The following is an 18729-nucleotide window of genomic DNA, read 5'->3' as shown; positions in this document are numbered from 1 at the left end:
CTGACTGACTGCATATGTAGGAGAGTTCCCTGGCTGTTCACACACTCACATATAATAAAATCATCTACAGTTTGAGTTTTTTTTTTTCAGGTTTTGTTTAATGGCAACAGGGTGAAAAAGCCAGAAGAAAAGAATTATACTGTCCAACTTTAATTAAAACATGTTTTAGAAGACAAATGAAACCTAGATATAGTCAAACGGGGATGCATTTGACATTTTCTTTTAATGGAAAATAATACTTATGTAATAAACAAGACCAAGAAATGCACATGACAAAATAATAGTCTTAAAACATTCTGAATAAATACTGTACTGAAGCTTGATATTTGAGCAAATTCTCAAATTCATTTCCTGTTGTATCCGCAGCAGAGGTGTGCATGTCAGAAATATCTGCATTACGGTTCAGATGCAAAACCAAGATGAATGCAAAGCGGCTAACTCAAAATGGGTTCCCAAATCTGTGCAAAATTCTTTTGCGTTCAAAACAACAATTTTTCTGAATGTTTGAAAACAGTAGTGTAGATGCGGTAATCATAGGTATTGCCATTGCAGTCATTCTATCAAAGGTTATAAAAGCACAGGTGGGTGTTGCTGTAGTTTCCTTCAGAGCTTACATCACTTTCTATTTGTTGGTTGGATCGGCCTGAGTGAATATTACACACGGATTTAGTCTAAAGCAGGTGTGCGCTGCTAATCTCTTCAGCTCTGGCTTGTTCAAGTAGAAACGAGTGTACTGTTAAGTGTAGCTCTGTCAGATTTCACAGCAGACAGCAGGAGGCAGGCTCATTACAAGGATACACAAAGAGAACTTTCAGTGACTGTAATGCCCTTCTTCAATTTTTGTAGAGTTTCTCCAATATTGCATGCATATGGAGAGCGCAAGCTGTCAGGGAACGCTGTGGAGGGTTAGTCTTCATGTAGCTTTCCTTTGGGTTTCTTCCTGTGTGATGCACCGAAATCACGTGACCTGGACTTGCTCACTGGGTAAATCCTGAAGACAGAAATAAATAACATTTGAGCCATGCCATCGACTAATTATTGTACTTTCAACAAGGAATGGGAAACTACTCTGTAAATGTAGTTTGTAAAGCTAAAAGCTACTGGTAATTTAAATTACAGTCAAGTTTGTGTATAAATTACATACATTTATGTAATGTGTATTTGTGTGTGTGTTCTGGTATATATTTACGTTTGCCAAGAGAGCTCAAAGTACTGCAAAAAAAAAACATGCAAATAGAAAAAAAAAACACTAGCAAATTAAGAAAAAATCATTAATTTGACAAAACATGCTGCAAATATGAAATGTATGAAATTGCCCTACAAAAACATAAACGCCCTGCAAATACTCACAACACAACCAAATACAGAAACGCACTGCAAATACTCGCAACAGAACAATCAAATACGAAAACTTGCTGTAAATAGAGAACCGCGCTGCAAATACTCGCAAGATGACCAAATACAAATATGTTATCCAAAAACATTAACCGGCTGAAAAAGCTTACAACAAAACCAAATACAGAAACATGCTGCAAATACCGAAAACACAATAAAATACAGAAATGCACTGAAAACGTATCCAAAAATGAAAATGTGTTGCAAATACTCACAACCCAAACAAAAACATAAACGCACTGCAAATACTCACAACATATCCAAATACAGGAACGTGCTGCAAATACAGAAATGTGCAGAAAATACAGAAACGTGCTGCAAATATTCACAATGCAATCAAATACGAAAATGCACTGCAAAACATAAACATTGCAAATACTCACAACCATCAAATTCAGAAATGCACTGCAAATACTCACAACACAACAATAAAATACAGAAATGCACTGAAAATACTCACAACACAAATAAAGAAACGTTCTGCAAATATTCGCAACACAACCAAATACGAAAATGCACTGCAAAACATAAATGCACTGCAAATACTCACAACAACCAAATACAGAAATGGACTGCAAATACTTGCAACTCAACAAAATACAAAAACACACTGCAAATACTCGCAACACAATAATCAAATACAAAAATGCAATGCAAATATTGAGAACACAACCAAATAGATAAATGCACTTCAAATACTTGCAGCACAGCAAATACAGAAATCCACTGCAAATACTAACACAGTCAACTACAGAAAGTTCTGCAAATATTCGCAACACAACCAAACATGAAAATGCGCTACAAAAAACATAAACATGCTACAAAATACTCACAACACAACAAAATACAGAAATGTGCTTCAAACAACACAACCAAAATACAGAATGCACTGCAAATACTTGCATCACAACAAATACAGAAAATTCTGCAAATATTCGCAACACAAACAAATATGAAAATGCACTACAAAAACATTGAGTAAAAGCACTGCAAATACTCAGAAAAAAATACAGAAATGTGTTGCAAATACTCACAACACAACAAAATACAAAAACACACTACAAATACTCACAACACAACAATCAAATACAGAAATGCAATGCAAATAATCACAACACAATAAAATACAGAAACATTCTGAAAATATTAGCAACACAACCGAATACGAAAATACGCTGCAAAGACAAAAACGCATTGCAAATACTCACAACCAAATACAGAAACGCACTGAAAATACTCGAAACACAACAAAATACAAAAAACATACTGCAAATACTCGCAAAACACAATAATCAAATAAACATTCTGCAAATTTTTTCAACACAACCAAATATGAAAATGCACTCCAAAAACATAAATGCACAACACAACACAATACAACAAAATACAGAAACACACTGAAAATACTCACAACACAACAAAATACAGAAATGCACTGCAAATACTCACTACACAACAATATACAGAAATGCACTGCAAATATTCACAACACAACAAAATACAGAAACACACTGCAAATACTTGCAACACAAGAGTCAAATACAGAAATGCACTGCAAATGCTCATAACACAAATCAAATACAGAAACGTGCTGTAAATACTTGCAACGACCAAATTTTTTCGTGTTGCGAGTATTTGCAGCGTGTTTCTGTATTTGATTGTGCTGTGAGTATGTGCAGTACATGTCTTGTCAAACTGATGATGTTTCTGTAATTTGTTGGTGCTTTTTCCTTTTGCATGTGTTTTCTTAGGTTGCAGTACACTGAGCTCTCGTGGCCACCGTATATATCGTTTATGAGGACAAATGGGTAAAATGACTTGTCCATTCCACATGCACCAATTGTATGTTTTCCCCACCTGCGCTGATAGAGGTAGATGAGGAAGACAACATCATCTCTGAAGCACGCCAACTGATGGGGTCCAGGAGTGGTTATTATTCCACTGAACACATCACTGATGAATGTGTTCAAGCCCTGAGAAGCAATGGCAAACCAGCATTGTGACTCTACTCTGATGAAACATTTTTGTACATCTGTTTTGGAAAGGGTATAAAGTTGTCTTAGTTTATGGACAATAAACTAAATGATCAGTATCCCAACAAAAAGTGAGCATCAGCCCTAACGGTAAGATCCTTCTGAAGGATAAGCAGAGGGGTAGGTGCTACACACAGCTGAGAACCAGTCTGATGACCATTCAAATGTTCATTTCTTATTATTGATTATTAATATCTTAATAATAACAACTTAAAGATATCTATAAGAACATAACTAAAATGGGTAACACTTTAGAATAAGGTTCCATTAGTTAATGTTAGTTAATGTATTAATTAACATGAACAAACAATGAATAATACATTTATTACTGTATTTATTAATCTTTGTTAATGTTAGTTAATGAAAATACAGTTATTCATTGTTAGTTCATGGTAATTCACAGTGCATTAACTAATGTTAACAAGCACAACTTTTGATTTAAATAATGCATTAGTAAATGTTGAAATTAACATGAACTAAGACTTATAAATGCTGTAGAAGGATTGTTCTTGCTTAGTTCATGTTAACGAAAGTAGTTAACTAACATTAACTAATGGAACCTTATTCTAAAGTGTTACCCTAAAATGTATCAATCTACAAGTTTAGTAGTTTAGAAGACTTTATCACAGAACACAGTTTTCCGTATTTGTGAGTGGTGGAGGAGTGTAATGGACAAAAAAAAAATGTTTGACACGCAAAAGATGCAATAGACGGGAATACTGGCCAAAGATGTCTGTCAAGCTCAAGTTAACATGGAATAATAACGGAAAAGCAGCACAATGGAAGGCAAAAATGTGTTCTATGTGAAAGGCCACTTGGTTTTAATGGCTTTTTTGGACCAGGGATAAAGCTGTGAGTTCCTGAAAACGTATGTTTTTTTTAAAAATGAAAATTGATTTCTCATTAAACTGCAGAGTACCTTATACATAAAGATGGACACCTGCAGATGAGCCACTGATTTTAACTGGAGAAAAGCAAAAGATAAAGTGAAGGAACATTCAGAGTAAACAGTACAGAAAAGACAACTGTATTTTACGACTGGTCTATAAACAAACCTTATAATTGATGAACAACTGAGGAACCATTGACAGAAATCCAAATGCATAAACACCTTGATTTAAAAAAAAAAAAGATGAACTATTATTTCCACATCTTTTGTACAGAAAGTAATACAGTGTGTTAACAACTCAATATATGTTTAATAATTCTTTAATACTTTTTTAAAAATGATTATTAAAGTTCTTACCACTAATAAGGCCATTGGTTATCCAAGAGTACCAACTATTGAAAGCAGACAACATAATGAAACATAAATACATATATTTATATATTAAAAAAATTACAGTGGCATTAAAACATTTTAGTGAATTTTCTGTATAAACATGAACAGATATAAACAGACAGATTTGTATTTATGTAGTTACAGGTAGATCCAGCCTCAATGTAGGTCAAATTTACAAAGACTCTCAAGGGTTCACAAACTTTCCGAACCCACTGTAATAATAATAATAATAATAAAAATGAATGTTTAATGTGATTATAGTTAATTAATGAAAAACGTTACCTTTTATTTTTGAGATATAAGTATGAGTATATGGCCCCACTGATACACAATGGATACATCAGATATGACAAGAACTTCATGGCCTGTGAAAGTAAAGAGAATGTCCGTGTAAAACTACTTGAAAAGTTTGCGCAATTGTGTCATAAGCCCCTTTCACACTGCACGTCGGACCCGGCAAATTGCCGGAACATTGCCGGGTCACCTTCTGTGTGAAAGCAAACACGTCCCGGGATTGATTCCGGGATTGATTCCGGGATTGATCCCGGGTCGGGGACCTAGTAACATTGCCGGGTTCAATCCCGGGACGAGCGCTGTGTGAACAAAAGCCAGATCTAATGGCGTGTCGTAGTGATAACGCACGTTATCGCGTGACTCGTTTACCGGCTGTTTTGAAGGAAGATCAACGTTCGCGACAAAAGAAATATGTGCAAACTGTTATGAAGCAGAGATCAGTTAGTTCCTCACTTTCTGCGCTGACACCGAGATCGTTCGCTTGCTTCAGTGAATGTATAACGTGCATAACGTTTTCGACTCGTACATTACACGTCACGCCCTGATGTCACTTGTCGTACAACCTTTACGGGTTGTGTGTGAAAGCACGCACATATCCCAGGTAATCACTGGCAGTGTGAAAGTGCAAAATCTAGCGACCCGGGAACAATTGCCGGAACACTTTACCCGTGTATTTGCCGGAATCGCAGTGTGAAAGGGGCTATAGAATAAGATGAATACAGGAACTGGAGGAAAACGGGGTTATATATATACAGTACAGACCAAAAGTTTGGACACACCTTCTCATTCAAAGAGTTTTCTTTATTTTCATGACTATGATAATTGTAGAGTCACACTGAAGGCATCAAGAGCTATTTGACCAAGAAGGAGAGTGACCCAGATGACCTGGCCTCCACAGTCACCGGACCTGAACCCAATCGAGATGGTTTAGGGTGAGCTGGACCGCAGACAGAAGGCAAAAGGGCCAACAAGTGCTAAGCATCTCTGGGGGAACTCCTTCAAGACTGTTGGAAGACCATTTCAGGTGACTACTTCTTGAAGCTCATCAAGAGAACGCCAAGAGTGTGCAAAGCAGTAATCAAAGCAAAAGGTGGCTACTTTGAAGAACCTACAATATGACATATTTTCAGTTGTTTCACACTTTTTTGTTATGTATATAATTCCACATATAATTCCACATGTGTTAATTCATAGTTTTGATGCCTTCAGTGTGAATCTACAATTTTCATAGTCATGAAAATAAAGGAAACTCTTTGAATGAGAAGGTGTGTCCAAACTTTGGGTCTGTACTGTAAATGAATAAAATGATTCAATGAGCAAAATAAAATGGTTTGAAAAAGAATTCACTCATACCTTAGAATCACAGTCTTCCGTAGCTCGCTCGAAATCATCCATTCTTTCATCCTTCAAGAAAAACAGCTTAGAATGAGTAAGACGTGTACCATATTCCTCAACAAGACCATACTGTGCTCACTGAGTAGAAGTGATAAACACTTACATGAAATTTGGGTGAAAGCGCCAAGATCTTTTTCACTTTCCATAACTACAAATTCAACAATGGTATAAAGTTAAAGGAAGATTCATACTCAGTTCATTCGGTTTTAACAGAAATAAATGCCAGCAGTCCAAAATGAGCACATTCGATCTATTTTTATACCTCAATTAGAGCCGAGATCCCGGTGGGAAGCAGAATCAGCCAGCTGGATTGTTCTTCTAGTAGATGGAGGAATATTACGATGGTGCTGAAACATCTCCACACAACTGCAGAGACACAGAAACACAATTTTTCCCAGCTGCGACAAATGATCGTGGCACCATTAACATGCAGCATGTCTAGGTATGAAGATTCAGTACCAGATCTTCTAGAAATGCCGGCTAAACTCTTCTTTTCTCGCCAGAACCTTATGTCATTCTTGAAGGCAAAGATTTCAAATGATAGCTGCAAAAAAACAAAACAAAAAAATCACCAGATAATTATGTATTGTTGGTAAGATATACACATAATAAACATTAAGCGCATAAAAATAAGCATTTTTACATGGAATGCAGGTACTAGAATGGACAAAGCCAAGACATGCAGCCCACTCTCAACAAGCATGGCTTTAATATCATCAAGATTCTTCTCCGAAAATCCTGTGAGATAAAGTAGAAAAACATGCTTATGATTAATATGGAATGCACTATTAAACGTGAGAAACCTGAGAATCTAGTTACTGCGTTCTCTCGGTATGTGATTTATAATTTATGATTGTATGTCACTCACCAAAATGTTTGAGTGAGTATATAACAGCTTGTATGTGGATCCATATTCTGAACTTGCATAAGGTAATGGTGTCATATGATATTGTCAGAGGGACTGTTTTTGCAGCGCTGTCCATCTCCTGTGCAAATGAACATGCCAATGTGCATTCAGAAACCAAACTCGTATTTTGGATAAAGTCTCAAAACTCATTTGAACCGATTTTACATACAATCAAGTCATTTAGTCTGCTTCTTAGTTCATCAACCAGCAGCAGTGGCAGATAAAATGTCTTTTTTTCCTTTTTCCCGTCTTCAACTCTGAGAAAATAAAATGAAAATGAACAAAAAGTGTTGGATGTCTAGAGAGGATATTTCATTTATATATATATATACAGGTTTCAGATAATAACTCACATTTTCATATAGCGGCGAAGGTCGCTGGGCACTGCAGCACTGTTGAAGGTGAAATCCTCATTCATTACGTTCAAGGTGAGTCGTGATCTCCAGTAAGAAACAATCTGCTGCTCTTCTGGTGCCTTTACACAGTGATAGATTCACATTTACAGGAACTTATTGACATCTATCATAATGCATTTGCAAGAGCTGATTTGGAATAGAGAATATATTCATGTAGGAAATGTTTTCATGGACTAATGGAATGTAAGCATAGAGTCCTTAAGGATGTAATGTTACCTTTTAAAAACGAATTGCAAATGTTTATGCAAAGTGTAAACTATTATATATAATCTACAAAACATGAAATACTGTACAACTAAACATGAAGTGTCTTGAACGCTCATCTGAACAGGCCAATAAGAGTCAAATACTAAGACTGTTTAAGAATATATAAGTTTTAAAGACAACAGATTAAATTGTGAAATACATATAAAGATATACTTAAGTGGGTCAAAAAACAACTAATGTTCAGCTAGTTGCATTGACTATATAGTAAAACTATATTATTTTGTCATTTAATTACACATAACATAGTTAAGTGTCTGAAAACATTACTTGAAATTTGCATTTAAGTATATTCTTTAAGTACATTATTTCTGTAATAAGTATTATTTTTAAAGTATGCTTAAGTGTTTTCACTTGGGCAGTAGAGTACCGATAAACTGCCACAAGAATTGGCTTAAACTGATATTTTTCCTGAAGATCTGAAGTGTTTTAAATTTGTCTGAATACAATAAAGTGATTGCTGAAGGAGTGCTGGCATTAATAGACGGCCATTGTACCTCACGGTTGCCAGACTGAAGAGGGACCATTTGAGAGGTGAGACGGGCCACAAGCCGCACATGTCTGCTGTCTTTCCAAGGCACAACTCCACTCTTGTGCACAAACACTACAGCATGGACCGTCCCATTGTTATGGGTCATCTCAGGAACCGCGACACTCACCTTCCTTTAAACACAGTTTACTAGATGAAATAAGCATGCTATCTGACGAAAAACCAAACACGACAAAACTGCACTTTCAGTATTCGCATTCAATAAAATTGGACAAAACCACATTAAAGAATGTTACTTTCTGTTAAATGTAAATGGTAAAAGAGATTGTCATATAGCCCTAAAAATGACCTGTGACGACAATAGTGACAATAGGTAAATATCTTATGTTAATTTGATATAAAAGTCGTCCCTTAAGCAACACTTCAAAAATTCTAAATGTCATTAAATTATTATACAATGTAGGAATATTTTCACCAACAGCAGAACAAATACATCAGTTTAAAACCCATTTTAAAATCAGACATTGCATTACCATGTAAATGGCACATCAAAATCATGTTACAAAATGTTTTCAGTCATGAATTATAAAAATTTAGGTTTGTATCATGCACATACAAGTTTTTTTTTTAATTCTACATGGTTTAAACTTGCTCATGCAACATATCTAATCTTGTGAAAAAGTGTGCTTTTTTATACTGAATGTGCACTTACAGTATATATATATATAGAGAGAGAGAGAGAGAGAGAGAGAGAGAAAGTTCCTGCATAAAATATAGAATTGTGAAATAAAATTTTAAGTGTACTTAAATAGTATGGCTATGTTTCTCAACCGGGCTTAAGTACACTTAAAAAAAAAAAAAAAAAAAAACACTTATTGATGTGTTACCGAAAATATATGCGAATATAACCTATGTGATATATTTTAAATGTACTAAATTTCTAACATCATTACAAACGTCTAAGTGTGCAAATACTGTATTTCCATTCACGCTATACAAGTTTTAATAGAAATGCCATTAAAGTAGATTTTATGTTTACATACATGCGTATCACTACATTTAGAACATACTTTAATGAGACATACAAAATGATTATGAAATGTGTTTAAAAAGATGTACTTAGTTCCAAAACTGAAGTCAGTCAAAAACCACATTACATTCACATCGCACTTAAGCAGCCTATAAGCAGTACTTAAGTAAAGCCTATATTTTTTTCTGTAATAAGTACTCTTATATAATAATATCAAGCTAAAGTGTACTTTTTTTTCACACAGAACCACACAAAATGTCAGCTTGCCTTTCAAACTTGGTGTTGATGTCAAATCTGTCCACTTTGAACAGTAGGTTGTATCCAGTTTCATCAGTGGGGTCCAGAGCGGAATAGACACTGAGCTGTTGACACACACAGTAACTGTAACGCTATGAAGCAACCACAACATATTTGACCAAGTCGGTTAAACGAAACGAGCTCTTCTCACCTGAAGTCGAGGCTTGACAGTGAGGTAAGATGTAACGCAGCTGTCACCTTTAGAGCTGTCACAGGGTTTGGTGTGAATGAAGCCGTACATGGCCCAGCACGTATGGAGGACATACACCACCAACACCCCAAAAATCACTTTAGTGTAAGACATCTTGAATTGAGACCCATTTTTGGGTTTGGAATAGCACGACGGGAACATCTTAACGCCACGCCAGGTTCGTTATTGCAAGTGGACAAATACAGAACAAAAGCTGTTATGCGTTACCACTAGCGGGCAAAGCACAGCATCACTTGCCTCGTTCATTCATTCATTGTGCGCTCGCGGATGGGGACGAAGCCGTGTCTTTATTCCAGCATCAGTAGCAGCGAGGTGATGTTTCAGTGGATAACAGGACGCCTAAAACCTTCCGAGCACAAAGACTAGAGCAGAAATAATAATTTAGCAATCTAATTTTCTCGAATATGCAACCGTGCGATCAGATGTAAGACCAGCAGCTCAGAATCCTGTATCTGTGGACAGGTTTGAGTGGGATGTGTGCGGCGAGCGCCACCCTGCGGCCGCGAGGACGAACTGCGCTTCTGACTTTTAATACTCTTCATAAGCAGCATGATCTACAGTGGTAATGTCAAAAAATACGACTCTATGTGTATTATTTACAAATGACGCAATTTTTTTTATCTGATTTTTTTCCCTTCCCCAAAAATGCCAAATATAAATTAATGCACAAGCAAAATATACAAGTAACTATGTATTTATTAAGATGTATTAAAAAGAATACGTTTATAAATATAATATTAAAGGTCATATTTATTAGATTTGAAAGTAAAAATTGGTAAATTAAAATGCACATAATATAATATATTATAATATAATATAATAAATATAAAGGAAACAATTAAATAAAGAACTAAAAAACAAAATATAGCATGAAAAATTCTGTTTAAAAATATTTTACATTATTACAAATAAAATTAAATGAGTCAGAGTTTCTTTACAAAAAAAACTTAACAAAAAAACAAGAATTATGACAACATATTAACATATAAACAGAAGTTTATGGAGGGCCAAATTACTCAGTATTAAACAATTAAATAAATGTTGAAATTTATAAGTAAATCGCTAAAAACATCATTAAATAATTCATAAATAAATGCATATATACATGTGCATTAATTCATCCATATTAAAATAAATAAATAAATAAATAAATAAATAAATAAATAAATGTTTAATCTATAAATACATCGTTAAATACATATTCATTTATTTATTTCCTTCCTTTTCAGGGTTATGGGTATGGATTAATTTCCTCAGCATAATAATTAATTAATTAAATAATTCATGAATGACGGCGATTTTGAAAAAGGGTATCAATGTTTTTGCGTTTATTTCCAAGTCAATTTGATAAAGCGTGCAGCGTCAAGCAAGCTCAGTGACGTCACAGCCAACCATTGGAGAGACAGCGAGCGCGTGCTGGATGCGTGCCTCACGTCATCAACCGTTTCCGAAAACATGCCGTTCAGCCGCTGTCGTTAAAGTCAGCAACACGCTGGCTCGCGTTGAGTATGTTATCACTGCATCTATCATACGTGCTCGTATCCCGAAGACATAACGAGCGAAGAGTTAAACGTGCGTGTGTGAGTTAGCAGGACTGCTAACGATAAAGACATCAAACCCGGGACGTGTTCATTCTCTCGGAGTTGTGGTATGTGCTTTGCTTTAACTAGGAACATAAACGGGTTTTCACTCGGTTTTTGCGCGACCAAAGTAAGTGTTTATGCAGGTTGAGTGAGCACAGTAACCTCACCGAGGTGTCCTGGAGCTAAAATGGACTTTTAACTCGAGTGTTTTGAAGTATGGAGCCATGTTTGAGGTTTGTCTGTCGAGAGAGTCTCAGGAAAGCGTCGATGAGATGCTGGACATGGAGAAGTGCGACGAGCTCAAGATCACCTTTCAGACGCCCTCTTGCTTCAACATGTGGACGATCACATCACAGCTCAGTGCTGCTGAGAGCTCAGGGACTCTGTAGGTGTTGCTCTGTGGGAGTTAATGGCTGGGCTGCTCAAACAACATGAATTACACATCTGTTTCTGTTTCCAGACCTCTCCTGTCGCCAGAGAGGCACAGATGCATCCCAAGCAGCCCTGTCTAGTGTTGCTCCAGTGTTTGTGGTGGTAAGACCAACACTTACATCTTGTGCAACTTTTTGTTTACAAAACACACAGTTTGTGTCTGCAATAAAGTCACTGTGTCACCTTTACTAAATCTCGTTCTCATTCAACAGATGAAATTTGAGCCTGATGGCAATGTCACCTCATTTGGTGAGTTGACTGGTTTTCATATCCTACTTGTTTTAATTACTTTAAATTTGAGTCAAGAAATTATACTTATTTTTAAGCCATCACAGAAAGATGTGGTCGTCTTACACACACACAGAAAGAAGATAATAGAGTTGTGATCTTTTATATTCAGCATGGAAAATATTATATTCACTACAAAAAAACTACAAAATGTACCAACACTTCTACCAAAAATGTTGCTTAAAAATCTGTTTTGGTAAGATTTGACAACAGAGAGAGAAAAAAAAAATCCTAATTTTGTTTATTAGGACAATGTATTTAATTATGAGAGTTTACTTTGTTGGATTTTTATGGACTGATCTTTGTCTTTTTTATTGTATTATTTATTTATATATATATATATTTTAGAAAAGAAGAAGACCGAGTTGTATCAGGAGCTTGGTTTGCAGGCGAGAGATCTGAGGTTCCAGCACCTAACAAGTATTACAGCGAGGAACAATGCTATCATCATACGCATGGAGGTATGGACACGTTCTAGATTGTTTCATAAACATAGTTCATCTTGGTGTTGTACTTAATACTCATTTGCATTTGAAAGCTGAATGCATTTTCCTATTAAAGATTTGTGAGTTTATTTATTGATTTATTTTTTCGTTTAGTCCCTCAAGGCTGTGGTGACACCCAAGTGTTTACTGGTGCTGGATTTCCGTGGTCTGGGTCTGGAGAAATGGCTGGTGTTAGAACTTGGGCCACAGCTGGCGGGCGATGGAAATTTGGCTACTTACTCATTGCCCTTTGAGTTCAGAGCTCTGGAAGCCATTCTGCAGCACAGGGTGAGCACTGAACAAATATAGAAGGCATAATGATTGCTAATAAATTACTAGTGCTGTCAAACGATTAATCGCATCCAAAATAAAGGTTTTTGTTTACAGTGTGTGAACTGTGTATATGTATTATTTATATATAAATACACCCATGCTTGCATTTCAGAAAAAAGTTTGTATATTAAATATTAATTTATAATATAAATTATATGAATATAAATAAATACATGTAAATATTTTTTTTTATAAAATATGGACTGTATTTTTGTGTATTTATATATGCATGATAAATGTACGCTGAAAATTACATTTTGGCATCACAGGAATAAATATATTTAAAAAAGGAGGATTAAAATAATATTTCACCACATTACTGTTTTTAAAATTAAAGCAGCTTTAAAAGCATCGTAAACATTTATTACTTTGAGTTGCTGACATATGGGGATCATAGTGGATTGTGTGGAATTTTTATTTCATACCACAGTCTGATTTTTGTCCATGTTTTTGTTCTCACTCTCTGAGTCTCCGTCATTATTTTACCATGTTTTTATGTGCAAGCGTGTGTTGTTGCATATGTTCTGGTGCAGGTGAATGTACTGCAGATGCGGCTGAGTGAAGTTCAGCCTCAGGTTCTGGATTGTTTGGAATCGTTGGTCGACCCAAAGCTCCTCTCTGCGGACCGCAGCAAACTCCATATGCTCCTGCTTAATAGCAAGAGGTGAGTTCATTAACTTCATTAAAAAACTGGAGGAAAAGTCTTTCCACAGCCGTATTGTTTCCAAATGCAAGAAGCATTTAACTACACCATTAAGTACCTAACTTTCTTATTAGCTAATCTTAATGAAGGATAATTGCTGTATGAAGCTTATCCAGAGTTATTCAACGATTTTGTTGTGTTTTTCTTATGGATGAGTCAGGTTGGTTGACTCTGCCTTCTACAGCTGATTAGTTCTTTTAGTAATGTTTATTCATTTTTTTCTTCTTCTTTGTAGTTGTAATATTTTTTATGGTTGTGCTTTGAAGGAGAATAGCCTAATTGCAGTTGCCAGAAATTGCAGTTAACAATACGTTTCAAGTACTGTATGATTACAAATTGTCTACTGTGAGCAATGCTCCCATTATAGTGCATTATAGTGCATTATAGTGCATTATAGTGTATTTGGAATGAAGTCTGTCTTTGATCATTTGTGTTATTAAAACCGAATTATAGAGCATGTCTTAGTCGACTAGTCAGTTTAGAAATTAAATAAACCAATAAACAGAGGTAATCACAGAAATTGCAGAGCTTTGATCTATATATATATATATATATATATATATATATATATATATATATATATATATATATAATTTTTTTTTTTTTTTTGAGAGTAAAAACATTCTCTCTGCCTGCAGCCTCTCAGAGCTGGAGACAGACATTAGAGTGTTTAAAGACAGTCTGCTGAAGATCCTGGATGAGGATGAACTGATAGATGAACTCTGTCTCACCAAATGGAGTGATCCACAAGTGTTGTAGGTGTCACACCACAGAATCCAGCCTCACAGCCATTACGTTTCTAAATGCAACACATTTATATATTTATATGAACAAATATTCTTGATGTCGGTGTAAATATCTGCTCATTGTTGTGTGGATCTGTTATCTCTGTTAAATGTCTGTTTTTCTATGTGTTTCTGTTCACATGGGGCCAGTGAGGAGAGCAGTCTGGGTATAGATCACGCTGAAGAGATGGAGCTGCTGCTGGAGAATTACTTCATGCAAGCAGAGGAGCTGGGAAACAAAGCCCGAGAGCTGAAAGACCTCATCGATGACTCTGAAAGCGTCATCTTCATTAATCTGGATAGGTACTGTACATAATGCTTTTAACTGCACTAAGGCAACTCGATCAGAATTGAAATTTTGAAAAAAAACTGAAACTGAAAGAACAGATTTATATGCAGATCATACTTCTCAAAGGAATTGTTCACACAGAAAAAAATAAAAAAAGTTTTTTTTATATATATATATATATATATAAAAAAAGTTAAAAGTTTAAAGAATCCAGTTAATTGAGAAGTGATGAGTGTCACTTTTTAATTTCATCTGATATTTACAGTCTGGTATTAAGGCATTTCGGGCAAAACCATTGCTTTTTCATGTGCTAGTCAATTTTGAGATCTCGGGCAATTTCGACTTGTCTTATTTTAGACATAAAAATACAAATTTAAGTGTTATTGTATTTGTCTTGATTTCAGTTACAATGCATATCTTTAAAGACCATTTTATTCAAATTCGTTTTTATCTCGCGCTGAGCCAGAAATCTCCACTTTTGTAGCCCTTACTTATCTCAGACTTAACAATTTTATTCCTATCTATATTCTGAAGGTTTTAGAGAGGTTTGTTCAAATATAATTTGCCTTATGTAATATTTTACTCTTAAGAACATGGTGAAAATTATTTTTAATTTATTTATTTTTTGCTGGTGAAGTGATTAAAAGAGATAGCCTAAACCTAGTCCGTGAAAGCCATTAATATTAAAGGTGCACTAAGCTATTTTTGCCAGACAAAGTTGATATTTGAATTAAAGCAACAAATCAAACACGCCCATACCCCAACAGGACCTCGCCCCTATTTTGATATCTCTGCCCCACATGTACGGTACATAACCCTGGCGTACCGACGATCGCAGAAACAAGCAAAGATGACACACTGGCATATTCAAATAAAAACCAACAAAAAGTTGTGTGAAACAATGCAAAATCAGTGTTACTCGCGTAACAAAAGAAAACAATGCAACCTCAGCATCCGATTCAAGCACTTCCTGCTCCTTGAGTTCTCTCCAATACTGGAAAGCTGCTCCAATATTAGCGTGGGCACTACCTCTAGCCTGATCGTAACCCTTCTTTTTAATATTCATTTCTTGTTCCTCAAATATATATATATATAATATATATTTTTTTTAGCATTTATCTTCCAGTTTTATCTGTCTATAGTCGATCTGCTAATATCCATCCTGTACACTCAAGTTGAGCACTCTCTTCTCGCTTTCATTACAAGACACGCCCCTTACTGCTGATTGGTTGCAAGGGTGTTTTGGGACATGGTCCGACATAGCGGTCAAAAGCATTTTTCAAAAATGGCTTAGTGCACCTTTAAATGTTTACAAAATGGAAAAACAAATTTTTTAAGGTTTTATCCAATGTTCAGATTTTTGCTCTGGAAATTTCTCAAAATTAGGGCATTTTTATTTGTGCATACTTAATTTAATGTTTGCATATTTAAACATGGTATTTCAGAAAACTTGTTAAGAAAAATTTAAATATTGTCATTAATTACTCATCCTCATGTCGTTCCAAACCCATAACACCTTCACTTCACTTCAAAAAACGAATTAAGGCCCTGTTTACACTAGTGCATTTTCGACTGTCATTTACACTATTTCAATGTTTTCGAACCCTTGAAAACAGAGACTTTTGAAAACGCAGCAGACTCGTTTTAGTTTGAAACCTCCGGGCTTGTGTTTTTATTGTAAACAGACACTTTTAAAAAAAGATGGTGTGGCTGCCCACATTCTCTCTGTGTATCCTTTACGACCGTGTTAACAATAACTTCATGATCATTGTTGTACCCATAGATATAAGGAACAGGGAATCTACCTATACATATCTATGGTTGTACCTTCATGAATGGTCATGTGACATGCGTTTTCAATGAAAACGCCAGTGTAGACGAGGATCGTTTTCATTTTAAAACACTGTTTTATATAAAAAAACTGCACTAGTGTAATCGGGTCCTAAGATGTTTTTGATTCAATCTGAGAGCTCTGTGACCCTGTTGTCACATGGACTGTTTTACCGATGTCCTTACTAGGTTTCTGGGTCTAGGAACATTTCAGTTGCGTTGCAGTCTATGAAGGGTCACAGAGCTCTCAGATTGCTTACAGGTCTTATGGATTTGGAACGACATGAGGGAGAGTAATTAAAGACAGAATTTTCATTTTTGGATGAACTATCCCTTTAATGTTCTGTGATTAATTAACTTGAGAAATATAAAGATAACTATTATTGAAAACTAATTGTTAAGTTAAAATATCACTCTATTCACAAGTGTTGTGTTGCCTTAAATTGTCTCTAGCCACCGTAATGTCATGATGCGACTGAACCTCCAGCTCACCATGGGAACCTTCTCGCTCTCTTTATTTGGTCTGATGGGTGTGGCTTTTGGAATGAATTTAGAATCTTCTTTTGAAGAGGTTGGTACCATTTTACTACAGTTTACTGTTTTATCACTGTGTTCCAGTTTGCCAGCATTGTGTACACCGTTATCAGTCTGTTTGAGTACATGTTGTTTATTGACCCACATTGATTTTTGTGTGCTGTGTGTGTGTGTGTGTGTGTGTGTAGGACCCACGTGTGTTTTGGTTAGTGACAGGGTTCATGTTCCTGGGCAGTGGACTCATCTGGAGAAGACTTCTCTCTTTTCTGGGGCGGCATTTAGAACCCAGCTCTCCACCTCCTGTACGTAACATTCATAACACCCCTCCATGTTTACCATTATAGTGATGATTGTAACTTTATTTTTTTTTTTTTTTTTTTTTTTTTTCACAGATTCCCCCTGTTTGGAAGAAAAACCAAATTGGCACTTTAAAAGCTACAGACATTAAACCTGGAGTTAGATGATGGTGTGACTGCTGCTTTTTCAATATTTTTCCCCCCTCCTTCTCCATATCTTTTATGCATAATGTATATTTCAGTGATTTCAGTATCATGTGGCACTCACCTCAGTCTAATTTAAAATGACATTTATCTATTCAGGTGTATCATGTAGACAGTTTTTATTTTGCTATGTGATATTTGTCTTGAGGTTTTGGAACAATCTCTGTATTTATTGTAAATATCATTGACATAATGAAATACATAAAAATACCTTTTATTGACTAAAGACAAAATTATCTGCCACTAACTCAGTTTCCCTGGTTACCCTTAAAACCATGTTTATGAATACATAACTTTGATAAAACATTAATTTGTTGTGAGCTCTTTATTTTAGGCATCTAAAATAAAACATTTGATGTTTTTGAGTGCTAATGCACTTGTGTATACATTATTCAAACTGAGTTGTTATTAAAATACTTGGAATCTCTTATTTGCATGAAAAGTGCTCTTTAAATGAAGTGTGTAATGCATTATGTAAAGTGCTTATATCAGTATAGAACAGCAGGGGGCGATAAAATCCCACTACAACAGTTCCTTCCACTGTTTATTTTTATTCCGCACAATATTCACACAGATAGGTTGTATAACCTAGAAGACAACATTAAGAACATCACCTAACTAATGAAACATGTTTTAGCATTCCAAAAATAATAAAGTCTACAGAAAAAAAAATTAAACGTGTTTTAAAGTGATTACATTGGAATAGAAACGACAATAAGTAATCAACCATTTTCTGAGCTGAAATAACATAGGACTGTTAGTGTTACACTGTAGGGACATGACTAATATGGGATAACATTCAAACAATACAAAAAGATTTCAAATGCTTTGCCATTTAGTTTTTCTGTTGATGGGCAGTGGTGGCTGATAGGTTATTGTAGCAACAGTTGCTACAAAATAAAACAAAAGCAACTATGATAAAGTGTACATTGTATTCAAAATTTTAGCTCTGC

General features: G+C 35.3%; 3 protein-coding genes across 5 annotated transcripts in view; 2 read left to right on the top strand and 1 right to left on the bottom strand.

Annotated features, from left to right (window-relative positions):
• cep192 (centrosomal protein 192) overlaps positions 1-931 on the top strand; it is a 35563-nt gene extending 34632 nt beyond the window's left edge. The window contains exon 48 of the mRNA XM_026284192.1: positions 847-931. Coding sequence (XP_026139977.1) covers positions 847-910 — 64 coding nt within the window. The 3' untranslated portion in view covers positions 911-931. The remainder of the gene's footprint in view (positions 1-846) is intronic.
• LOC113116201 (cleft lip and palate transmembrane protein 1-like protein) lies at positions 867-10792 on the bottom strand. Its single transcript, XM_026284195.1, has 17 exons — positions 9955-10792; positions 9774-9868; positions 8484-8649; positions 7660-7781; positions 7476-7563; positions 7268-7385; positions 7043-7137; positions 6859-6943; positions 6662-6765; positions 6503-6547; positions 6358-6408; positions 4993-5075; positions 4675-4709; positions 4484-4539; positions 4348-4392; positions 3253-3368; positions 867-991 (listed from the first exon to the last, which is right to left on the bottom strand). The coding sequence occupies exons 1-17, from the start codon at positions 10153-10155 to the stop codon at positions 907-909; spliced, it is 1590 nt and encodes a 529-aa protein (XP_026139980.1). The 5' UTR covers positions 10156-10792; the 3' UTR covers positions 867-906.
• A 618-nt stretch (positions 10793-11410) lies between these two features.
• On the top strand, positions 11411-18203 carry mrs2 (magnesium transporter MRS2). Of its 3 annotated transcripts, XM_026284184.1 has the most exons (12): positions 11411-11662; positions 11741-11982; positions 12058-12131; positions 12242-12278; positions 12666-12778; positions 12917-13090; positions 13669-13799; positions 14477-14593; positions 14774-14926; positions 17196-17313; positions 17465-17578; positions 17669-18203. In XM_026284184.1, the coding sequence occupies exons 2-12, from the start codon at positions 11814-11816 to the stop codon at positions 17738-17740; spliced, it is 1272 nt and encodes a 423-aa protein (XP_026139969.1). In that variant the 5' UTR covers positions 11411-11662; positions 11741-11813; the 3' UTR covers positions 17741-18203. The 3 variants fall into 3 exon arrangements, with proteins under 3 accessions (XP_026139969.1, XP_026139968.1, XP_026139970.1); XM_026284183.1 differs by having other exon boundaries at positions 11411-11982; XM_026284185.1 differs by lacking the exon at positions 11741-11982 and having other exon boundaries at positions 11412-11662.
• Positions 18204-18729: the final 526 nt, after the last annotated feature.

The sequence above is a fragment of the Carassius auratus genome, chromosome 16 (genome assembly GCF_003368295.1).
Source record: "Carassius auratus strain Wakin chromosome 16, ASM336829v1, whole genome shotgun sequence".
Lineage (NCBI taxonomy): Eukaryota > Metazoa > Chordata > Actinopteri > Cypriniformes > Cyprinidae > Carassius > Carassius auratus.
Note: the sequence above shows the minus strand (reverse complement) of the source record. Positions and strands in the feature narration are given on the sequence as shown.

Bases quoted from the DNA above. Each gene is read 5' to 3' on its own strand.
- LOC113116201 (XM_026284195.1), bottom strand. From the start codon at position 10,155: ATGTTCCCGTCGTGCTATTCCAAACCCAAAAATGGGTCTCAATTCAAG. The intron at 7,564-7,659 runs GTGAGTTATTAT...TTATTTTCTCAG, and splicing joins CTTCGCCGCTATATGAAAAT to AGTTGAAGACGGGAAAAAGG. The intron at 3,369-4,347 runs GTACTCTGCAGT...ATTGCTTCTCAG, and splicing joins TGTCCATCTTTATGTATAAG to GGCTTGAACACATTCATCAG.
- mrs2 (XM_026284184.1), top strand. From the start codon at position 11,814: ATGGAGCCATGTTTGAGGTTTGTCTGTCGAGAGAGTCTCAGGAAAGCG. The intron at 12,132-12,241 runs GTAAGACCAACA...CTCATTCAACAG, and splicing joins TTGCTCCAGTGTTTGTGGTG to ATGAAATTTGAGCCTGATGG. The intron at 12,279-12,665 runs GTGAGTTGACTG...TATATATTTTAG, and splicing joins TGGCAATGTCACCTCATTTG to AAAAGAAGAAGACCGAGTTG.